Source organism: Stegostoma tigrinum, chromosome 1 (assembly GCF_030684315.1).
Source record: "Stegostoma tigrinum isolate sSteTig4 chromosome 1, sSteTig4.hap1, whole genome shotgun sequence".
NCBI classification, from domain to species: Eukaryota; Metazoa; Chordata; class Chondrichthyes; order Orectolobiformes; family Stegostomatidae; genus Stegostoma; species Stegostoma tigrinum.
In genome coordinates, this window is record NC_081354.1 from 47599684 (window position 1) to 47619331 (window position 19648).

The 19648-nt window shown below is 42.5% G+C and overlaps 1 protein-coding gene across 1 annotated transcript in view; it reads right to left on the reverse strand.

Annotated features, from left to right (window-relative positions):
- ttc29 (tetratricopeptide repeat domain 29) overlaps nt 1–19648 on the reverse strand; it is a 482465-nt gene that overhangs the window by 174770 nt on the left and 288047 nt on the right. The window contains exon 8 of the mRNA XM_048537485.2: nt 10921–11012. Coding sequence (XP_048393442.1) covers nt 10921–11012 — 92 coding nt within the window. The remainder of the gene's footprint in view (nt 1–10920; nt 11013–19648) is intronic.

A 19648-nucleotide genomic window follows, 5' to 3' on the forward strand; every position in this document is an offset into this window, starting at 1 on the left:
AACAACAATTACAACATTGTCAGCAAACTCCGCAAGAACAGAAATCCCCCCTGTGGTTGTTGCACAAACTCCAGAGGGTGAAGATCCACCAAGGAGGCAGAGGGTACAATGGGTCTACAGACCACATTGTCGTTTTCTTCAAATGTCTGGCTAGATACTAAGTTACATGCTTTCTTGAAAACTATATATTTAGGCCACCTTTCAAAAAGACTTTCTGGCCTCTTAGAAAAAATATTACTGAGACAAAAACCTATCTTCCTCAGTTTTAAAACTCTAAATTCGCAAGTGATAATAGACATTTTACACCTTTATCGTAGTAATCCTTGTTTCATAACAGCCATTCCTGTATGGTTGAAGCACCTTGGAGAGAGGCAAGAGCCTCTGGGTTCTCTAGTGTGTATGCATCATGACAGCACCCAATATCTTGGATATCCAGAATTTGGCATCAATGGTCAGACATAGTCTTAACATGAATCAAGTGGAAGCCTTCTTTTTATGAAGCCTGTTGATTGGCGATAGAGAATTTTCCAAACAATATAAAGATCAATAGAGTTTTCAATAGTACCATGCACAGGGGGAACATCAGCAATGGCACAGAAGCCCATTATCTAAGTTGCATGACTTTCATAGTCACAGGGGAAGGGTATAAAGAGGTGGGCTGTGGGTAATGTAGCATCCTCAATACATTTAAGGATTGAGAGAATCTACACAACTGCCAAGCTGCTTATTGAAACAAGCCCTTTGAGGGTAGTTGTGACATTGGCAGCCACCTGGATAGAATGGCCTGTCTATCCTTCCGAGCCCAAAGTTTGTTGATAGGGTGTGTTTTCCATAATAATTGCCTGCACTGTCTTGCAGACATTCCAGGGCAGACTAGTTTGTGAGTGTGCCAAGCTGTGAGAGTTCACATTGAAGTTTTCAACCTGTCTGAACTAAAAGAAGGTCTTGTCTATGAAGGGAGGAGCTAGCCTGCCAATCTTCAAGGCCATGTCTTCAATGCAGAAGCTCAAACATCACAGTGTGATTTGTCATTCCTGGCTTCCAGTGTCTGAGGTGGTGTGGGCAGGGCTTTAATTACGGCACCAGAAGAATCTTGTCCATGGTGAGTGCTTCGACCTTTCTAATTATGCAATTTCCCAAGGAATGCATCCAACAGCCAAATTTTATAATCAAAGAACAGAATAATGTATGAAAACATTTGCTCTGGGTCAGAGCAGACCAGACACCATGAACTTCACTTGGCAACACTTTTTAATTGTGGAAAGAAATCTGAGTCAACATTTCAGGTCCACTGACCCTTCTTCAGAAGAAGAACCCAGTACTGATGGAGGATCCCTTCTGCCAAAAAGATATTCGGATTTCTCTCCACAGATGCTGCCAGACCTGCTGAGATTTTCTAGCAATTTCTGTTTTTGCTTTTGTTTCTGATTTCCAGATTCCAGAGTTTATTTTTGCACAGAAAACTGGCTTGGGCTTCTGGATTACAAGTCCAGCAACATTACCACTATGTCACCATGGCTTCTACACTGCCACAATACATGATTAAGAGTCTAACTGAATGTCAATTTTATTTCAAGGAGACTGAGTTACAAAGATTACGAAATTATTCTTCAGTTGGCCTGACCCCATATAGAGTATTGCATTCTGTTTTCAGTATTTTGCTTCAGAAAGGATTTATTGGCTTTGGTGGTGTAAGAGCACAGATTAAACTGATTTATATTGCCTTTACTATAGAAGATTCAGGAGTCACCTGATTAAGATGCTTAAATGGTATATTTTCTTTTGATTGTGTAACTACGGAGAAACCTGTCCAGTAAGGGAATAAAAATTGAATGACATAGTTTTTAAAGTAGAACCGAACCATACAGAATGAAAACCAAGACATAATTTTCACACAGAAAATTGGGACAAGTCCATGGCCATGGATTTCAAGATCAATAGGGTTTTCAAGACCGAACTAGGTTTTGATTTTATAATTGATGATATCAATGGCTATATGGAGTTGAGGTTCAGATCAGTTATGATCTCATTAAGTGGTGAAGCAGGCTCAAGGAACTCAATGGCCCATTCTAGTTTGTAATGTTCTCATTGTCCAGCAATGCTATGGTACGAGGGTTTCTTACATTTTGGATGATCAGTAAATACTAGGCTGGCGCAGATTGCAACTCTACCTCTTCTCTTTTCTTAAAAAAAGAGATCTCTGCATTTCTGAGAGGCAAATCAGTTTAGGTCTCCATTAGAAATGTGGAACCGTACTTCCATTCTTAGAGTTCTTTCCAGCCGCAGAACTGTCAGGTAAGTCAAACTATGACCCCGTTTCATACAGAGTCAGCTGCAGTATCCTGGAATTTAAAAAGAACCTGACAGTCACATTGACAGCTGCCGTTGAATCTCAACACATAAGGCAAACATGATGTTAGGGAGCTGGGAGGATAGGGCGCTAGATGGGTAGGGGTGATCAGGGACCTGGATCCTCTAAGAGAATTTATTTTCTTTCATTCCTGTCATAACAAAAATAGAATTTGCTGAAATTTTCAGCAGGTCTGTCAGCATCTATGGGAGAAAACAGTTAACGTTTTGAGTTTGACAACTCTTCATCAGTTCTGATCTCCAACACCAGCAGTTCTTTTTTATTGCCTTATTTTTAAACTACGACCCATAGTTCTAGATTCTCTCAAAGGGGAAGCATCTGTGTCACATCCATGTGGTCAAGTCTCCTCTGGATCGTATATGTTTCAATTAAGTCATCTCTGTATGTTCTAACCTCCAGTGGATATAGCCCTTGCTTGTCTAGCCTTTCCTCATAAGACAATCTACTCATTCCCAGTATTAGTCTCATAAACTCTCTATGAAGTGCTCCTGAAACATTTCCCTACAAATGGTGACCAGGATAGTTAAGAATACTCCAGATGTGGTTTTACCAATGTATTAAAAATCTGAACTATTACCTCTCTACTCTTGCAATCAATTCTCCTCACAGCAAAACATAATGTTCTATTTGCTTTCCTGATTATTTGCTATTGCATGCTAACCTTCTGTGACTAATGCATTAGGAGACCTGATTCTGCAACCTCTCACCATTTAGATAATATGCTTCATATATATTCATGCTAACAAAATGGACAATTTCACATTTTCCCACGTTGAACTCCATTTGTCAGATCTTTGTCATTCCCTTAACTTATCTATATCCCTTTGTAGAATGCCTATGTCCTCTTAACAATTCACTTTCCCATCTACCTTTGTGTCATTAGCAAGTTTAGCTGCCATTCCTTATATCCTATCATCTAGGTCAGGTCGTAGTAGGGGGCAGCCATGTATGCATCAGGTCTAGCAGTAGAATGATGTTTCAGGTCCTGTACAGTGGCTGGATAGGCAGAAGCGAGGCAGTCAGATCCTAGGGGATGTTGTGTCTAGGTCCGAAACGTCAGCTTTTGTGCTCCTGATATGCTGCTTGGTCGGCTGTGTTCATCCAGCTTCACACTTTGTCATCTTGGACTGGGTATTGTGTAGTGAAAATGGAACATAGCAAATCTAACTGTGCAAGGTACCTTGGGTAAGAGTGATCAGAATGTGACAGAATTCTTCATTAAGGTGGAGAGTGATGTAGTTGATTCTGTGTCAAGGGTCCTGAATTTGAACAAAGGAACCTGTGAAGGTATGAGACGCAGGCTGGCTATAATAATTTTGGCTTTTCTGCCCTCACATCCCCTCTTCCCAACAAAAATAAAGACAAAATCGTTTTTGTCCTCACATATCACTCCACCAACCTCTGCATCTAACCCCATCTGCCCCCACACCTCTCCCCTCACTGCAATTCAAGGCACAAAAACCAACCTTCCACATCAGACAGGGGTTCACCAGCACATCCGTCAACTTGGTCTATTGTATCAGCTGCTTCCAATGTGGACTCTTCTACATTGGTGAGACCAAGCATAGGCTTGGAGACCATTTTGAGGAGTATCTGTGCTCTGTAGGCGACAAACAACAACATCTTTTGGTTGTCAATTATTTTAATCCCCATCCCACTCCCTGGGTGACATGTCCATCCTGGGCCTCCTCCAGTGTCACAATGACACCACCTGCAAACTGGCGGAGCAAAACCTCATTTTCCATCTCAGGATCCTACAGCCCAATGGCCTAAACATGGAATTCACCAGTTTTAAAATCTCCCCACCCCTAGCCTTATCCCACGTCCAACCCTCCCTCTCACCTCCTTGACCTAACACAACTGTTCATCTTCTCTCTCACAAATCCGCCCCTCCCAACCCACTGACCAATCCCACCACTCCCTAACTGCACTTACCTATCACCATCCCACTTACCTTTCCCAGCCTTCTCTATTTGTTTCCTAGCTCCCTTTTCCCTCTCCATTTCTGAAGAAGGATCCCAACCTGAAACATCAACTTTCCTTCTCCTCTGATGTTGTCAGGCCTACTGCGTTCATCCAGCTCCATACTGTATACTTAAGGTTGTAGAATTGTTCGCTGAGCCAGTAAGTTTGCAGATGTTTCGTCACCCTGCTAGGTAACATCGTCAGTGTGCCTCTGGTGAAGCACTGGTGTTCTGTCCTGCTTGTTATTTGTATGCCTCTGTTTGCTCTGGTGGTTGGCATCACTTTCAGGTTTGTTTTTTTGTGGTTTGTATATTGAGTCCAGTTTAATGTGTCTGTTCATTGGAGTTCTGGTTGGAATGCCACACCTCCAGAAATTCCCTGGCATGTCACTGTTTGGCTTGTGCTATTATGGATGTGTTTTTCCAGTTGAATTCATATCCTTCTTTGTCAGTGTGTACTAAGACCAGTGAGAACTGGTTGTATCACTTGGTGGCTAGTTCATGTTCGTGTATTCTTATTGTCAGTTTTCTTCTAGTCTGGCCAAAGTAATGTGTCTCACAGTTCTTGCATGGTATTTTATATATATTTTGTTGGTTTTATTGGTTATGGGTATGGGATTCTTTATGTTCGTCAGTAGCTGTCGTAGGGTGTTAGTTGTTTTGTGGACTACTCTGATACCTAGGGGTCTGAGTAGTCCTGTGGTCATCTCTGATATGTCTCTGATATACAGTAGTGTGATTGATGAAGCAAAGTGTAGAGTTGGATGAACACAGCAGGCCAAGCAGCTGCAGAGGAGCAGAAAAGCTGATGTTTCAGGTCTGAACCTTTCTTCAGAAATGGGGGAGGGGAAGGGGATTCTGAAATAAATAGAGAGACGGGGAGGCAAATGGAAGTTGAATAAAAGGCAGATAGGTGGAGAGGAGACAGACAGGTCAAGGAGGTGGGGATGGAGCCAGTAAAGGTGAGTGTATGTGGGGAGTTAGGGTGGGGGTAGGTCAGTCCAGCGAAGATGGACAGGTCAAGGAGCCAGGGATGAGGCTTGTAGGTAGAAGGTGGGAGTGGAGGTTGAGGTGGGATGTGTGGATAGGTGGGAGAAAGGACGGACAGGTTAGGGAGGCAGAGACAAGCTAGGCTGGTCTTGGGATGCAGTCAGGGGTGGGGAAATTTTGAAGCTTGTGAAGTCCACATTGATACCATTGGGCTGCAGGGTTCCCAAGTGAAATATGAGGTGCTGTTCCTGCAACCTTTGGGTAGCATTGTTGTGGCACTGGAGGAGGCCCAGGATGGACATGTCATCCAAAGAGTGGGAGGGGGAGTCAAAGTGGTTCGCAGTTGGGAGGTGCAGTCGTTTGTCGTGTACCTAGCGTAGGTGTTCCACAAAGTGGTCTACAAGCCTCTGCTTGGTTTCCCCGATGTATAGGAGGCCATGTCAGGAACAGCGGATACAGTATACCACATTAGCAGATGTTCAGGTGAACATCTGTTTAATGTAGAAGGTTTTCTTAGGGCCTGGGATGGGGGTGAGTGGGGAGGTGCAGGGGCAGGGGTAGCACTTTGTGCAGTTGCAGGGAAAAGTGCCAAGGTTGGTGGGGCTGGTGGGGAGCATGGAGTGGACAAGTGAGTCACTGAGAGAATGGTCCCTCCGGAAGGTGGATAAAGGTGGGGAGGGAAAATTGTCGTTGGTAGCGGGGTCAGATTGTAGGTGGTGGAAGTGCCGGAGGATGATGCATTGGATCTAGAGGTTGGTGAGGTGGTACGTGAGTACAAAGGGGATTCTGTTTTGGTTATTATTGCAGGGAGGGTGTGTGAGGGATGAGTTGCGGGAAACGTGAGCGATGTGGTCGAGGGTGTTTTTGGCCACTGTGGAGGGGAAGTTGGGGTCCTTGAAAAACGAGGACATCTGGGATGTCCAGGAATAGAATGCCTCATCTCAGGAGCAGATGCGGCAGAGGCAAAGGAATTGGAATTAGGGGTGGCATTTTTGCAGGAAGGTGCATGAGAGGAGGTGTATTCTAGGTAGCTGTAGGAGTTGGTAGGCTTTAAATGGATATCAGTTCCCAGGTGTTTGCCAGAGATGGAAACAGAGAGGTCTGGGAAGGAGGCACAGGTATTGGAGATGGTCCAGGTGAACTTAAGGTAGGGGTGGAAGGTGTTAGCGAAGTGGATGAACTGTTTGAGCTCCTCATGGGAGCACAAGGGGAGACCGCTACAGTCATCAATGTAATGGAGGAAGAGGTGGAGGATAGGGGCAGTGTAGCTTCGGAAGAGGGATTGTTCCACGTATTTTACAAAGAGGCAGGCATACAAAGGGCCCATGCCGGTACACATGGCCACCCTCTTTGTCTGTAGGAAGTGGGAGGAATTGAAGGAGGAGTTGTTAAGGGTGAGGACAAGTTCAGCTAAGCAGATAAGGGTGTCTTTGGAGGGGGACTGGTCAGGCCTATGGGTCAGAAAGAAGCAGAGAACCTTTAGGTCATCTGCACAGGGAATGCAAGTATATAGGGACTGGACGTCCATGGTAAAGATGAGGTGTTAGGGACTAGGGAATCAGAAGTTTTGGAGGAGGTGGAGGGCGTTGGTGGTGTCATGGATGTAGGTGGGGAGTTCCTGGGCTGGGGGTAGAAAATGGAGTCGAGACAAGGAGAGATAAGTTCGGTGGGGCAGGAGCAGGCAAAGATAATGGATTGACCAGGGCAGTCAGGTTTGTGGATTTTGGGAAGGAGACAGAAACGGGTAGTGTAGGGTTGGGAAACAATCAGTTTGGAGGCTGTGGATGGGAGGTCACCTGAAGAGACGAGGTTGTGGATGGTCTGGGACTGGTGTGTTTGGCCGCGTTGTGTCTTCTTGTTGTTGTCTGTTACGGAGATAATGGCGAATTGTGCTTTTTCGGTCTCCATTTCTTTTAACTGTATACAGTATAAGCACACTGGCTTGACATGCAAGTCTGTAATCCGAGCTACAAATCTTCTCACTGCTTTGAACAGAGTACTTAAGGAAGTGGCCTGAGAAAGCAGATGCATTGGTGATCACCTTCCATGATTTTATAAACATTGGAACAGTTCTCATGAATTGGAGAGCAGGTAATGTACCCTACTATTTAAAAAGGGCAGTAGAAAGGAAACAGGGAATCACAGACCAGTTAGCCTGACATTGGTAATAGGAAAAGTGCTAGAATATAAAAGGTTCAATAGCAGTGCTTGGAAAACATTGAAAGAATCAAAGAGGGTCCTATTTATGATTGGGAAATCATGCTTGACAAATCTACTGGATTTTTTCAAAGATTTTATCCAGTAAAGTTGATGAGAGAAATCCAGTAGATGTGGTTTACTTGGATTTTCAGAAGGCTTTTGATAAGAGATATAACATGTAAAGAAATATAAGGTGTAAGAGATTGGATGTCAAATTAAAGTGCATGTGTTGGGAGTAGTTTATGTACATAAACAGGAGACAGAGAATAAAAGGATCTTTGACTAGGGGAGTACCGCAGTGATTAGTGTTCAGCTTTGGGGATTTATTGGCTTTTAATCCATCAATGTTCTCAAGATCATTTCTCTACAAAAACTGACTATCTTCACCTCATAATGTATATTAATGATTTATATGGAGGAAATAAGGGAATATCTCCAAGTTTGCAGACACCAAGAAATTGGGTGGGAAGGTGAACTGTGAGGAGAATGCAGAGATGCTTCCATATGATTTGGATAAGTTGAGTGAGTGGGCAAATGCATGGGAAATGAAATAAATTGTGGATAAACATGGGGTCATCAAGTTTGGTAGCAAATACAGGAAAGCAGACTTTTATCTGAAAGGCAATAGATTGGGAAAGGAATGGGTGCAACCAGGCTTGGGTGTCCTTGAACACCAGTTGCTGAAAATAAGCGTGCAGATGTTATGTCGGCCTTAATAGTGAGAAAATTAGAGTTCAGGAGCAGGGATATCTTGCTGCAATTGCACAGTGCTTCAGTGAGATCAAGTCTAGAGTATTGTGTGCAGGTTTGGTCTCCTTATCTGAGGAAAGATGTTCTGTGTACGGAGGAAATGCCACAACGGCTTACTGGACTGATTCTCAGGATGTCAAGACTGATGTATAAAGAGAGACTGGATCAGTTAGGGTTATACACACTGGAGTTTAGCAAAATGAGGTGAGAGCTCATAGATACCTAATACAATTCTAATTGGACTAGAAAAGGTAAACAAAGAAAGGATGTTTCCAAAGACTGGGGAGTCCAGAAACAAAGTTCACAGTTTAAAGATACAGGATAAGCCATTTGGTATTGAGATAAGGAGGCACTTCCTTACCCAGCGAGTGGTGAGCCAGTGGAATTCTCTACCACAGAGAGACCAAAACATTGAATGTTTTCAAGAAGTAGACAAATATAGTTCTTTGGGCTAAAGAAATCAAAGGGTATGAACAAACAGGAACAACCTACTAAGTTGGATGATCAGCTCGTTATCGATTGAATGGCATGGCAGGCTTGAAGGGTTTGAAGGAGTAGCATACTTGTTTGCACCTATTTGCAGAATTTTTATGTTTCCAGTGGAACTGCCGGTACAAAATTCAATTTCCAGTAATTTCTTCAGACTATGCTATGACAGAGATTCCGTTGGGTCCCCATGTGCAAAATCTCCCCATGCTGGAATGACAACTGTCTGGCTGGTGGAAAATCCAGGATAAAATTTTTATTTCATTTCTTTTTCATCTGTTGAGACTTCCAGGGCATACCACTGCTAACTTATTTATCCTCACCTTGCAATAGGTTAATCAAATAACACAAAAAACAGTGGCCATGAAATATTGGCAAAGATCATTACTACATGCATATGATAAACAGACGTTTGTTACCACTGAAAGTGCATAACAGCAAATCCCAGTCTCTGCTTTCAATCTGCATTTGTAGTACATTCTGTTACATCTAGTAGCAACATCGTTGAAAGTACTTTGGCTAATGCAACTATATGAATGCTTACCATATGTCAAATTTTCACACTGTAACTTTGGTGGAAATTTTAACCATTTAAACTAAACAGGTTAACATTCCCATTGAAACTGGAGAGAGGAATTTGCAAGAAGTGAAAGCTGTCATGCATTAACATTGTTCACAGTAGTCTCCAAGGTAATGCCTGTAGCATGCTCCATGGCATTTTTGCTACTTGAACAAATTCAAAGACCTCAATTTAACTGTTGAAGTGCCCAAATATTTACCTATATTTCTGTTGTGTTTTGGAATAAAACAGAATTTAAGGTAAAATGGCATTTCTGACTTTTATTTCATTCACGAGGAGGTTACATATTTTTCTTGCTCACAGCATCTGGAATAATGAACCAGGTACTCTAACATTTTTCCAATTACATCTATATCACACACAAACAAGCATGTATATCATATGCAATTCATGTTCCTTAGGCTTAATTCCCCATCCAGTTTTTTCTGCAGTTTGCAGAAAAGCTTAATATTAGTAATAATAAAGTTGGATTAGCCATGCAGTATGGAGAGATTTTGCACTGAAATATTGTTTTTATTTTATCTGAGAAAAATATGGTATACTTTAAGAAACTTCTATTTGAGGCTTTAAAAGTTAATTTATTTTCCAGGAAAACATGCTTTCTGAGTCTCAAGGTTGAGAGGAGCTAGCACATACTATTTGTATATCAAGGTGATTCCAATTTCCAGCTGGTGAACTAGAACTCTTAACAACCACATCCCTTGACAACTGTCCAATTATGTACATCACACACAGCCTACTGTTTGCAGTAGAAGTAATCAATAAAGGATGTGGTTGAGTGAACACAGATTTTGGCTGAACCAATGCATGAAAACTTAATCATTTGTTCAGTGTGGAGAAATCAAATATAGCAGAGATGAGAACAATCACTCTGGGGGGTTGCCAATTGTGCCACCAAGTTTAACGACCAGAGCTTTTAGCAAGAAGAAAATGGGACTGGCGACAGGTGGAAATTTAAACGACTTTCTTCATTTCATGAATTAATGTAAACACTTTCAATTAATTTTTTTCGCCATGGCCATTTCCAAAATTTCATCTCAGAAAGAACCAGTTTAATTTGATAAATTGTGATGCTTACTGGACTGTTGAATTGCTTTAATATAAATGCAAACTGTATAATGTTTCAGTTAAAATACTGTAGAAACACTTGTAAGCAAAAAAAAACACTTTCCCCAGTGGGAAAAAACTTAATCATATCAGGCTGACCGAAAAAAATGAATAGACAGAATATTAAGCACATGAAAAATAATTCTGAGCAATAATATGTGTTTCTAAAACTGAAGTCAAAATCTAAAATCTCTTAAGAGTTTGAGCTCAGTCTGTAACTTTAAATATAAAATAATATATTGGTTGGAACAACATATCAGCTAAATCTTTACTATGATAAAATATCTAACATTTGCCTATACTTCATGCCATCTTTGAACTCTGTTGAGCAAATAATTGGATAACTTTCATGCAAGAGTCATTCAAAAAGGGCAAAAGATCTAATGTAAGTATGTTGTAAAGCTTGGCAACATGCCTCTAACAATTTAGTTTTTCACAGCTGATTGAATTCTCTGTGACAAATTCCATCTTACCTTATCAAGGCCTTAGCGAGAGCTTCATAGGTTTTGCCTAAACTAATATCATCATCCATGGAATTCGAAAGCTCCAAATAAATTTGCAAGAACTAAATAAGAGAAAGAGACATAAATTTTGCATAACAAATCGAGAAAGAAACTGCAAAAATGATGAATTATTTTTGAACGTGTCATATTTTTCACTTATTTTGTGCAGTCTTTAATATAGCCTGTATAAAAAAATGTTGTTGAGTAAGAAGATGTAGAGCTGGATGAACACAGCAGGCCAAGCAGTATCAGAGGAGCAGGAAAGCTGACATTTCGGGTCTGGATCCTTTGATCCAGACCCAAAATCCTTTGATCCAGACCCGAAATGTCAGCTTTCCTGCTCCTCTGATACTGCTTGGCCTGCTGTGTTCATCCAGCCCTACAGCATGTTATCTAAGATTGTCCAGTATCAGCAGTTCCTGCTATCTTTGAATAAGGAAGAGTTTTCTTTTGTCTTAAGCTTCTGTAATTTATTGATAAATTTGCTATACATTACTAGTACAGATATATTTTAGATCCATAATTAATCAAATAATATTTGAGATAATAAAGTGTGGAGGTGGATGAAAACAGCAGGCCAAGCAGCATCTTAGGAGCACAAAAGCTGACGTTTCGGGCCAAGACCCTTTTTTGATTTGTGCAATGAAATGAAATAAATGATTTAACCAAAATTGTTAAGATAGGAGATCAGTTAACAATACTTTCCAATCAATGCTGCACCATCCACAACCTTTAATGTAAGCGTCGCATTTCATTCAGTAGCAAAAATCCAGTGGTATTGAGATACAGGTAATGTTCTGAAGACTTGAGTTCAAATCGCAATATAAAATTGTTTCCAATTTTCAAAAGAAAATCTGGAATTAAATGTCTCATGATCTATCACAGACCCACTTGGGGTTCTAGTTGAGGTCATGACAACCACTTATGTTAGAGGTGTTGTTATACATGATTTCTTCATAGCTAATCGCCTTTGTCTTTTCTGGCTTCTCTCTTACTCAACTCCATATGACATGTTGCAAATGATTCCAACATCTTTCCTTCCATTGAAAATGCTGTGAAGGCCAACCTCATCGAGCCAGTGAAGGAAGATTTTGTGAGAATTTTATGCACAACTGGGTGATGACTTCAGCAGAAATGTAATTTGCTGTCTGGTCCCATAATTCTGCCACAATTATGCACCAGGTATACATGCGAAAGGGAGAACTGCCAGCAAATCAGTGGCCCAGAGTGAGATTTAAGGTGGCAAACAGTGCACACGATGACAAGGGAATAGCTGCACTGAAGTGAATGAAAGGACTACTGACAATGTATAGAAGGTAAACAGCTGGGGTGCATCAATAGATCAGGAGCAATGTAGTGTATTAAGTAGGAAACTACTTCGGAGATGGACCATTGTAATGCTGACAGCCCAATTCTTTCTAAAGTGCTCACCATGACTGTTGATTGTTTTCAACTTGTCTACAATTGGTACAAATTTTGAAAAGATCACATAATCCCTAAATAATGCAATAGAAGAGGCGCCGTGCACCTGGAGACGTAGTGGTTTAATGATTATTCTCTGTGTGCTCTCCTCCAAGCTGAACAAATGGTGGAATTTCTTCCCATGAGTTGGAAAGCGAGACCTGACTAAGTCAGCCTGGTAGCAGAGGATGTCAGTTGCTGTGAGGTTATCCCTAGGACTTGGGTGAAGTGCCAAATAAAGCTGAATGATTTTTTTGATCTATTCATGCTGTAAGGGTGTGTGAGCATCCTAACTTTTGACATAGGTGCACACCTACGGTAGGATACGCATTAGTTTTGCATTGTAAACGTTAGTCAAGAGAGATGGATGAGTGATAACTGTGTGCTGACAATGACAACTGAAAAAACATTCATACCCTGATAAGGCTTTGGCGGCTGTAAGAGTGTATAAGGTTACATGGTGCAGGTCATATGAACACAGGCTCATTATCTTCTGAGAAAAATAATTCTCATCTCTGTCTTTAGTGGGACACCCCTTAATTTTAAACTGCATACCTTAATTCTCGTCTCTGTTACAAGGGAAAACAACCTTTCAGCATCAAGTCTCCTCAGGATCTTATATTTTTCAATAAAGTCAACAGTCATTCTTCTCAACTTGAAGGCCTAACCTGTCAAACATTTCCTCAAAAAGTAACACCTTCATCCCAGGAATCAGTTGAATAAAACTTCTTCTATTCCAATTATGTCTCTTCTAAAATAAGCTGATTATAACCATACATAGCACTCTAGATGTGGTCTAACCACTATACAAATATAGTAAAACATTTCTACTTTTATAAAACAAAGAACTGTGGATGCTGAAGATCTGAAACAAAAGAAGTAATTGCTGGATAAACTTGGTAAGTCTGCCGCACCTGTGGAGAGAAGGCAGAGGTAATGTTTTGAGTCTAAAGACCCTTCTTCAGAAGAATGAGAAGAACAACAAGAAGAAACAGAAACAACTTGCACTGGACATCTTGAAACTTATGGTGGTGAGGGGCAGGTGAGCTTCAATACTTTCACTCTCATGCTGGATGCAAATGGCATGTGGCTCAGGAGCAACAACAGCCAAGTTCTAAGCATGGAGAAATATAAATAATTCACTTTGCAGGATGAACAATATCCATGATGCTAGAGTTAATGCAAATCTTCAACGTTAGATTTGCAAACACAACACCTCCCAGTTACGAACTGGAGATGATTTGAAATCTGCCCAAAATATTGTCTGAGAACATCAACTCTGCAGGGTACAAACATGATGGTTGTTGAGCAAAACAAAAATAGCAGTGGCTTGAACCTTAAAAGAGCAGAACATTCATGGTGAGGAGTTAATTTGTACAGTGGTCAGCCATTCACAAGACAGTAAACACATTCATATTATGTTACTATAGTTGCATTGATGTCCTCAGACAGCTAACCAGCATGACATACTGCTCCACAATTTCCCCTGCATAGAACTTTGTAACATGAAGGATTGTCCAGGTAGGTGTCATACCGAACCCCAATCCTCTACTCAACATTAGTACGGTAATAGTATTAGAGGTATATTAAGTTCCAAATAGGATCAGGAGACCAAGCATTAAGCAGGAAGAGCTTTATTATGGAAATGTTTATGCTACAGGCAGTAAGGTTAGACTGAACTGTTGCCTGCCCAAAATGGCCAGTGATATCTTCATTATTTCATGTGATTGGATTCTTAGTGGCAGTCCACCAAACTTAACAACTACAAAATACCCTCTCCCTGTTAGAGGTTCGTGCAAAGAAAATGTTCATAATATTATTCACAAAGTCATATGTAGTCAGTAGACATATATAAGATGTTTTGGAGGATGTTGATTCCTGTGTTGCTGTTGGTGTACCTCAGGTGTTTGTTTATTTTTCTCATTGGCCTTAACCTCTGGTGTTTTAGGTATACTAGGAACACCATCTTTTGTCTTTTCCTGAGATGATTAAATGTTCAAAGGGCCGCACAATGTCATAGTATTCTCCACTAAGGTGCTGTCTCCTTCAGGCAATCCAGTTACTGTTCTGTCCTCAGGTACACCCAGGTCTCTATTTGGTACAGTTACTTATGGATCTTCAATTAACACTATCCCTGGTACATTGGCGATGGTCTAGTGGTATTATTGTTGGACTGTTAATCCAGAGACCCAGATAATGTTCTGGGGACCCCAGTTTGAACCCACCATGACAGATGGACTTTGAATTCAATAAAACATCTGGAATTAAGAACCTAATGATGACCATCAATCCATTGTCAACTGTCAGGAAAAACCATCTGGTTCACTAATGTCCTTTAGGGAAGGAAACTGACATTCTTACCTGGTCTGGCCCATATGTGACTCCAGACCCACAGCAATGTGGTTGACTCTGACCTGCTCTCTAGGCAATTTGGGATGGGCAATAAATGCTGCCTGGCTAGCGCTGCCCTCATCCTGCTAATGATCAAAGGATTCATTGTGGTTGCAATGAGTTGATCTGCAGATCTTCTCTATACTACATCATCTCTTTTCTGTGCAGTATAGACAACTCATCCAGTCTGTGTTACAGTGATAGTTGGCAACTTGTCCTATTGTTACCGGTGTCTTCTCTACTTGTTTGATGTACCGAATGTCTACGTAAGAACTGTTTATAGATGACTCATTTAACAAAGATAATCTAGAAAACCCATTAGCATTCCAATGTAAACTGGATATCCAGTAATTGTATAAGTGTGAACTGACAGTAACCATGCTCACTTCTACATAAGGCTTGCTGTTACAGAAAATATTCTTGTATGAGGCCCAAATATCGTGGTTAATGGTCTTTAGTCTGTTAGTAGATTCCTAGTCATACTGGTTTCACTGGAATCTTCTGTGGACAAAAATGATTCTAAGATCTTCTTTCTCTCTCTCTCTGCAAAGTTTAACTTTGTTTAATGATTTTGATGCAAAAGCTATTGGTTTCTCTTCACCAAAAGATAATGAGTGACAAATGACTACTCCCACTCCTATGGCGATACATCCCATGCTCGTTGCAAAGGTATCTTGGGGTCAAAATAGATCAGGGCTTCTGCTTTTAGTAAAGCCTCTTTTGCTCATGTAAAATAATTTGCATGTTGATTTTCCCATTCCCAGTTCTTGTTTTGGCTTAAAAAGAAATGCAGCAGTTTAAGAATGGTTGCAAGATTTGGGACAAACCTGCTCGAGTAATTCAACAAACCCCCAAAAATGATCAAGGCTGGAAGTCACATGACACCTGGCTATAGTCCAACAGGTTTATCTGAAATCACAAGCTTTCGACATGCTGCTCCTTCATCAGGTGAAGTGAAGAAAAGCACACAGGCACAGAATTTATAGGCAGAGAGATCAAAAGATCATACAAATGGTGTCAGTGGAGTGCCAATAGGCTGAATAATGAGTCTCTGCAGGTGATCAAAAGTGTCGACAGATGAATAGCCGAATGAAAGGATGACCTATAATCCAATTAACAGAGGCAGAGAGGTAATTACAAAAAATTAAAAATAAGATGGTGCTGGAGACAAACCAAACAGCTGGAATAACATGATGGAAATAAGAATCAAAAGCCTAGGGTCTAACCAAAGTAACAAGTAATCCAAAACTGTGCAAATTAATTAAGGTAGAGTGATCACAACAAGTTATCAAAGTAATGTGGTGTCAAAACAGGACAGTAAGGAACATTTTTACAAATATAGACTGGTATGGTGGGGTTACATCCGCATGACATGAAGTCGAGATCATGGTTGAGACCATTCTCATGGGTATGGAGCTCCGCTGTCAGTTTCTGCTTGGCAATGCTGTATTGTTGTGCATTTCAAAGGTCGCCTTGGAGGACACTTACCTGAAGAGTGGAGGCTAAATGTCCTCGACTGTTGAAATGTTTCCCAGCTAGAAGGAAACATTCCTGTCTGGCGATTGTTGCACAGTGTACATTTATTTGTTGTCATTGCGTCTGCATGGTTTTGTCAATATACCATGCCTTGGGCATCCTTGCCTGTAGCATATGAAATTGCCAACATTGGCTGAGTCACATGAGTATCTGCCATGCATGTGGTGGGTGGTGTTCCCACATGTAATGGCAGTATCCGTGTCGATGATCTAACTTGTCTTGCAGAGGTTGCTGTGGCAGGATTGTGAGTTGTTGTGGTCGATATTGTCCTGAAGTTTGGGTGGTTTGCTGCGAATGATGGTCTGTTTATGGTTTGTCGGTTGTTCAAAGGCATGATGTGGGGATGTAGGGATTATCTAAGCGAGATTTTCATTGTCATTGATGGCATGTCGAGGGCTGCAAAGAACATGGTATAGTTTCTTTGCTTGGGGGAAGTACTGGATGATGAGGGTACTGTATTGATTGTGTCCTGTGTCTTCTTCTGAAAAGGTAGCTGCAGTTTTTCGGTGTGGCAAGTTGGAACTAGTCACCAATGAGTTGATCACTCCGTTCTTATGAGGGCGTCTTTCAGCATCTTTAAGTGTCCTTCGCATTCCTCCTCGTCTGCGCAGATCCTGTGTCTATGTAGGGATTGTCCACAGGAGATAGCTGTTTTGAATTCTGATGAATTCCTCTGTGACTGCTGTGAGACCAATGGTATCCGTTTTGGTAGTGAGGCAGAACTGAACATGATGGACATCTAAAGATCCAAAAGATGCCCTCATAAGAACAGGATATGATGCTCAACTCTTCAATTGCCAGTTCCAATGTGCCGCACCGGAAAACCGCAATGACTTCCTCAAAAAACAGACACAGGACACAATGACAGGGTAACCTTCATCATCCAGTACTTCATCGAAACGGAGAAATTATGCCATATTCTTCATACTCTTCATCGATGATGACGAACATCTCGCCTAGATAATCCATACACCCCCATTTCTTGCTTTCAAACAGCGCCAAACCTTAAACAGACTATCATTTACAGAAAACTACCTAGCCTTCAAGACAACATTGACCATAACGCCACACAATCCTGCCATGGCAACCTCTGCAAGACAAGTCAGATCATCGATATGGACACTACCATCATACATGGGAACACCATCTACCATGTACTGGGCAGATTCTCATGTGTCTCAGCAAATATTGTCTACCTGATATGCTGCAGGCAAGGATGTCCCGAGGCATGGTATATTGGCGAGGCCATGCAGACAATACGACAATGGATGAATGGACACTGCACAACAATTGCTAGACAAACATGTTCCTTCCCAATCAGGGAACACTTCAGCCATCAAGGATATTCAGCCTCCGATCTTCGGGTAAGCCTCCTCCCAGGCGGCCTTTGAAATACACAACAATGCAAAATTGCTGAGCAGAAATTGATAGCGAAGTTCCGTACACATGAAGACGGCCTCCACCGTAATTTTGGGTTCATGACACACTGCATGTAACCCCACCATACCATTCTATATTAGTAAAATCTCCCTCATTGTCCTGTTTTAACACCATAGTACCTTGATAACTTGTTATGATCGCTCTACCTTGATTAGTTTGTGCAATTTTGGAGTACTTGTTACTTTGGTTATCCTCTCGGCATGCAACTCTTATACCTATCATGTTATTCTAGCTAATAAAATGTGAGGAAGGATGAACACAGCAGGCCAAGCAGCATCTCAGGAGCACAGAAGCTGACGTTTCGGGCCTAGACCCTTCATCAGAGAGGGGGATGGGGTGGGGGTTCTGGAATAAATAGGGAGAGAGGGGGAGGCGGACCGAAGATGGAGAGAAAAGAAGATAGGTGGAGAGAGTATAGGTGGGGAGGTAGGGAGGGGTTAGGTCAGTCCAGGGAAGACGGACAGGTCAAGGAGGTGGGATGAGGTTAGTAGGTAGATGGGGGTGCGGCTTGGGGTGGGAGGAAGGGATGGGTGAGAGGAAGAACAGGTTAGGGAGGCAGAGACAGGTTGGACTGGTTTTGGGATGCAGTGGGTGGAGGGGAAGAGCTGGGCTGGTTGTGTGGTGCAGTGGGGGGAGGGGACGAACTGGGCTGGTTTAGGGAAGCAGTTGGGGAAGGGGAGATTTTGAAACTGGTGAAGTCCACATTGATACCATTAGGCTGCAGAGTTCCCAGGCGGAATATGAGTTGCTGTTCCTGCAACCTTCGGGTGGCATCATTGTGGCACTGCAGGAGGCCCATGATGGACATGTCATCTAAAGAATGGGAGGGGGAGTGGAAATGGTTTGCGACTGGGAGGTGCAGTTGTTTGTTGCGAACTGAGCAGAGGTGTTCTGCAAAGTGGTCTCCAAGCCTCTGCTTGGTTTCCCCAATGTAGAGGAAGCCACACCGGGTACAGTGGATGCAGTATACCACATTGGCAGATGTGCAGGTGAACCTCTGCTTAATGTGGAATGTCATCTTGGGGTCTAGCCCACCGACTCCCACAGCTACCTAGAATACACCTCCTCCCACCCACCCTCCTGCAAAAATTCCATCCCCTATTCCCAATTCCTCCGCCTCCGCCGCATCTGCTCCCACGATAAGACATTCTACTCCCGCAAATCCCAGATGTCCAAGTCCTTCAAGGACCGCAACTTTCCCCCCACAGTTATCGAGAACGCCCTTGACCGCGTCTCCCGCATTTCCCGCAACACATCCCTCACACCCCGCCCCCGTCACAACCGCCCAAAGAGGATCCCCCTTGTTCTCACACACCACCCCACCAACCTCCGGATACAATGCTTCATCCTCCGACACTTCCGCCATCTACAATCCGACCCCACCACCCAGGAGTTTTCCATCCCCACCCCTGTCTGCTTTCCGGAGAGACCATTCTCTCCGTGACTCCCTTGTTCGCTCCACGCTGCCCTCCAACCCCACCACACCCGGCACCTTCCCCTGCAACCGCAGGAAATGCTACACTTGCACCCACACCTCCTCCCTCACCCCTATCCCAGGCCCCAAGATGACATTCCACATTAAGCAGAGGTTCATCTGCACATCTGCCAATGTGGTATACTGCATCCACTGTACGCGGTGTGGCTTCCTCTACATTGGGGAAACCAAGCGGAGGCAGAACACCTCCGCTCAGTACGCAACAAACAACTGCACCTCCCAGTCGCAAACCATTTCCACTCCCCCTCCCATTCTTTAGATGACATGTCCATCATGGGCCTCCTGCAGTGCCACAATGATGCCACCCGAAGGTTGCAGGAACAGCAACTCATATTCCGCCTGGGAACCCTGCAGCCTAATGGTATCAATGTGGAC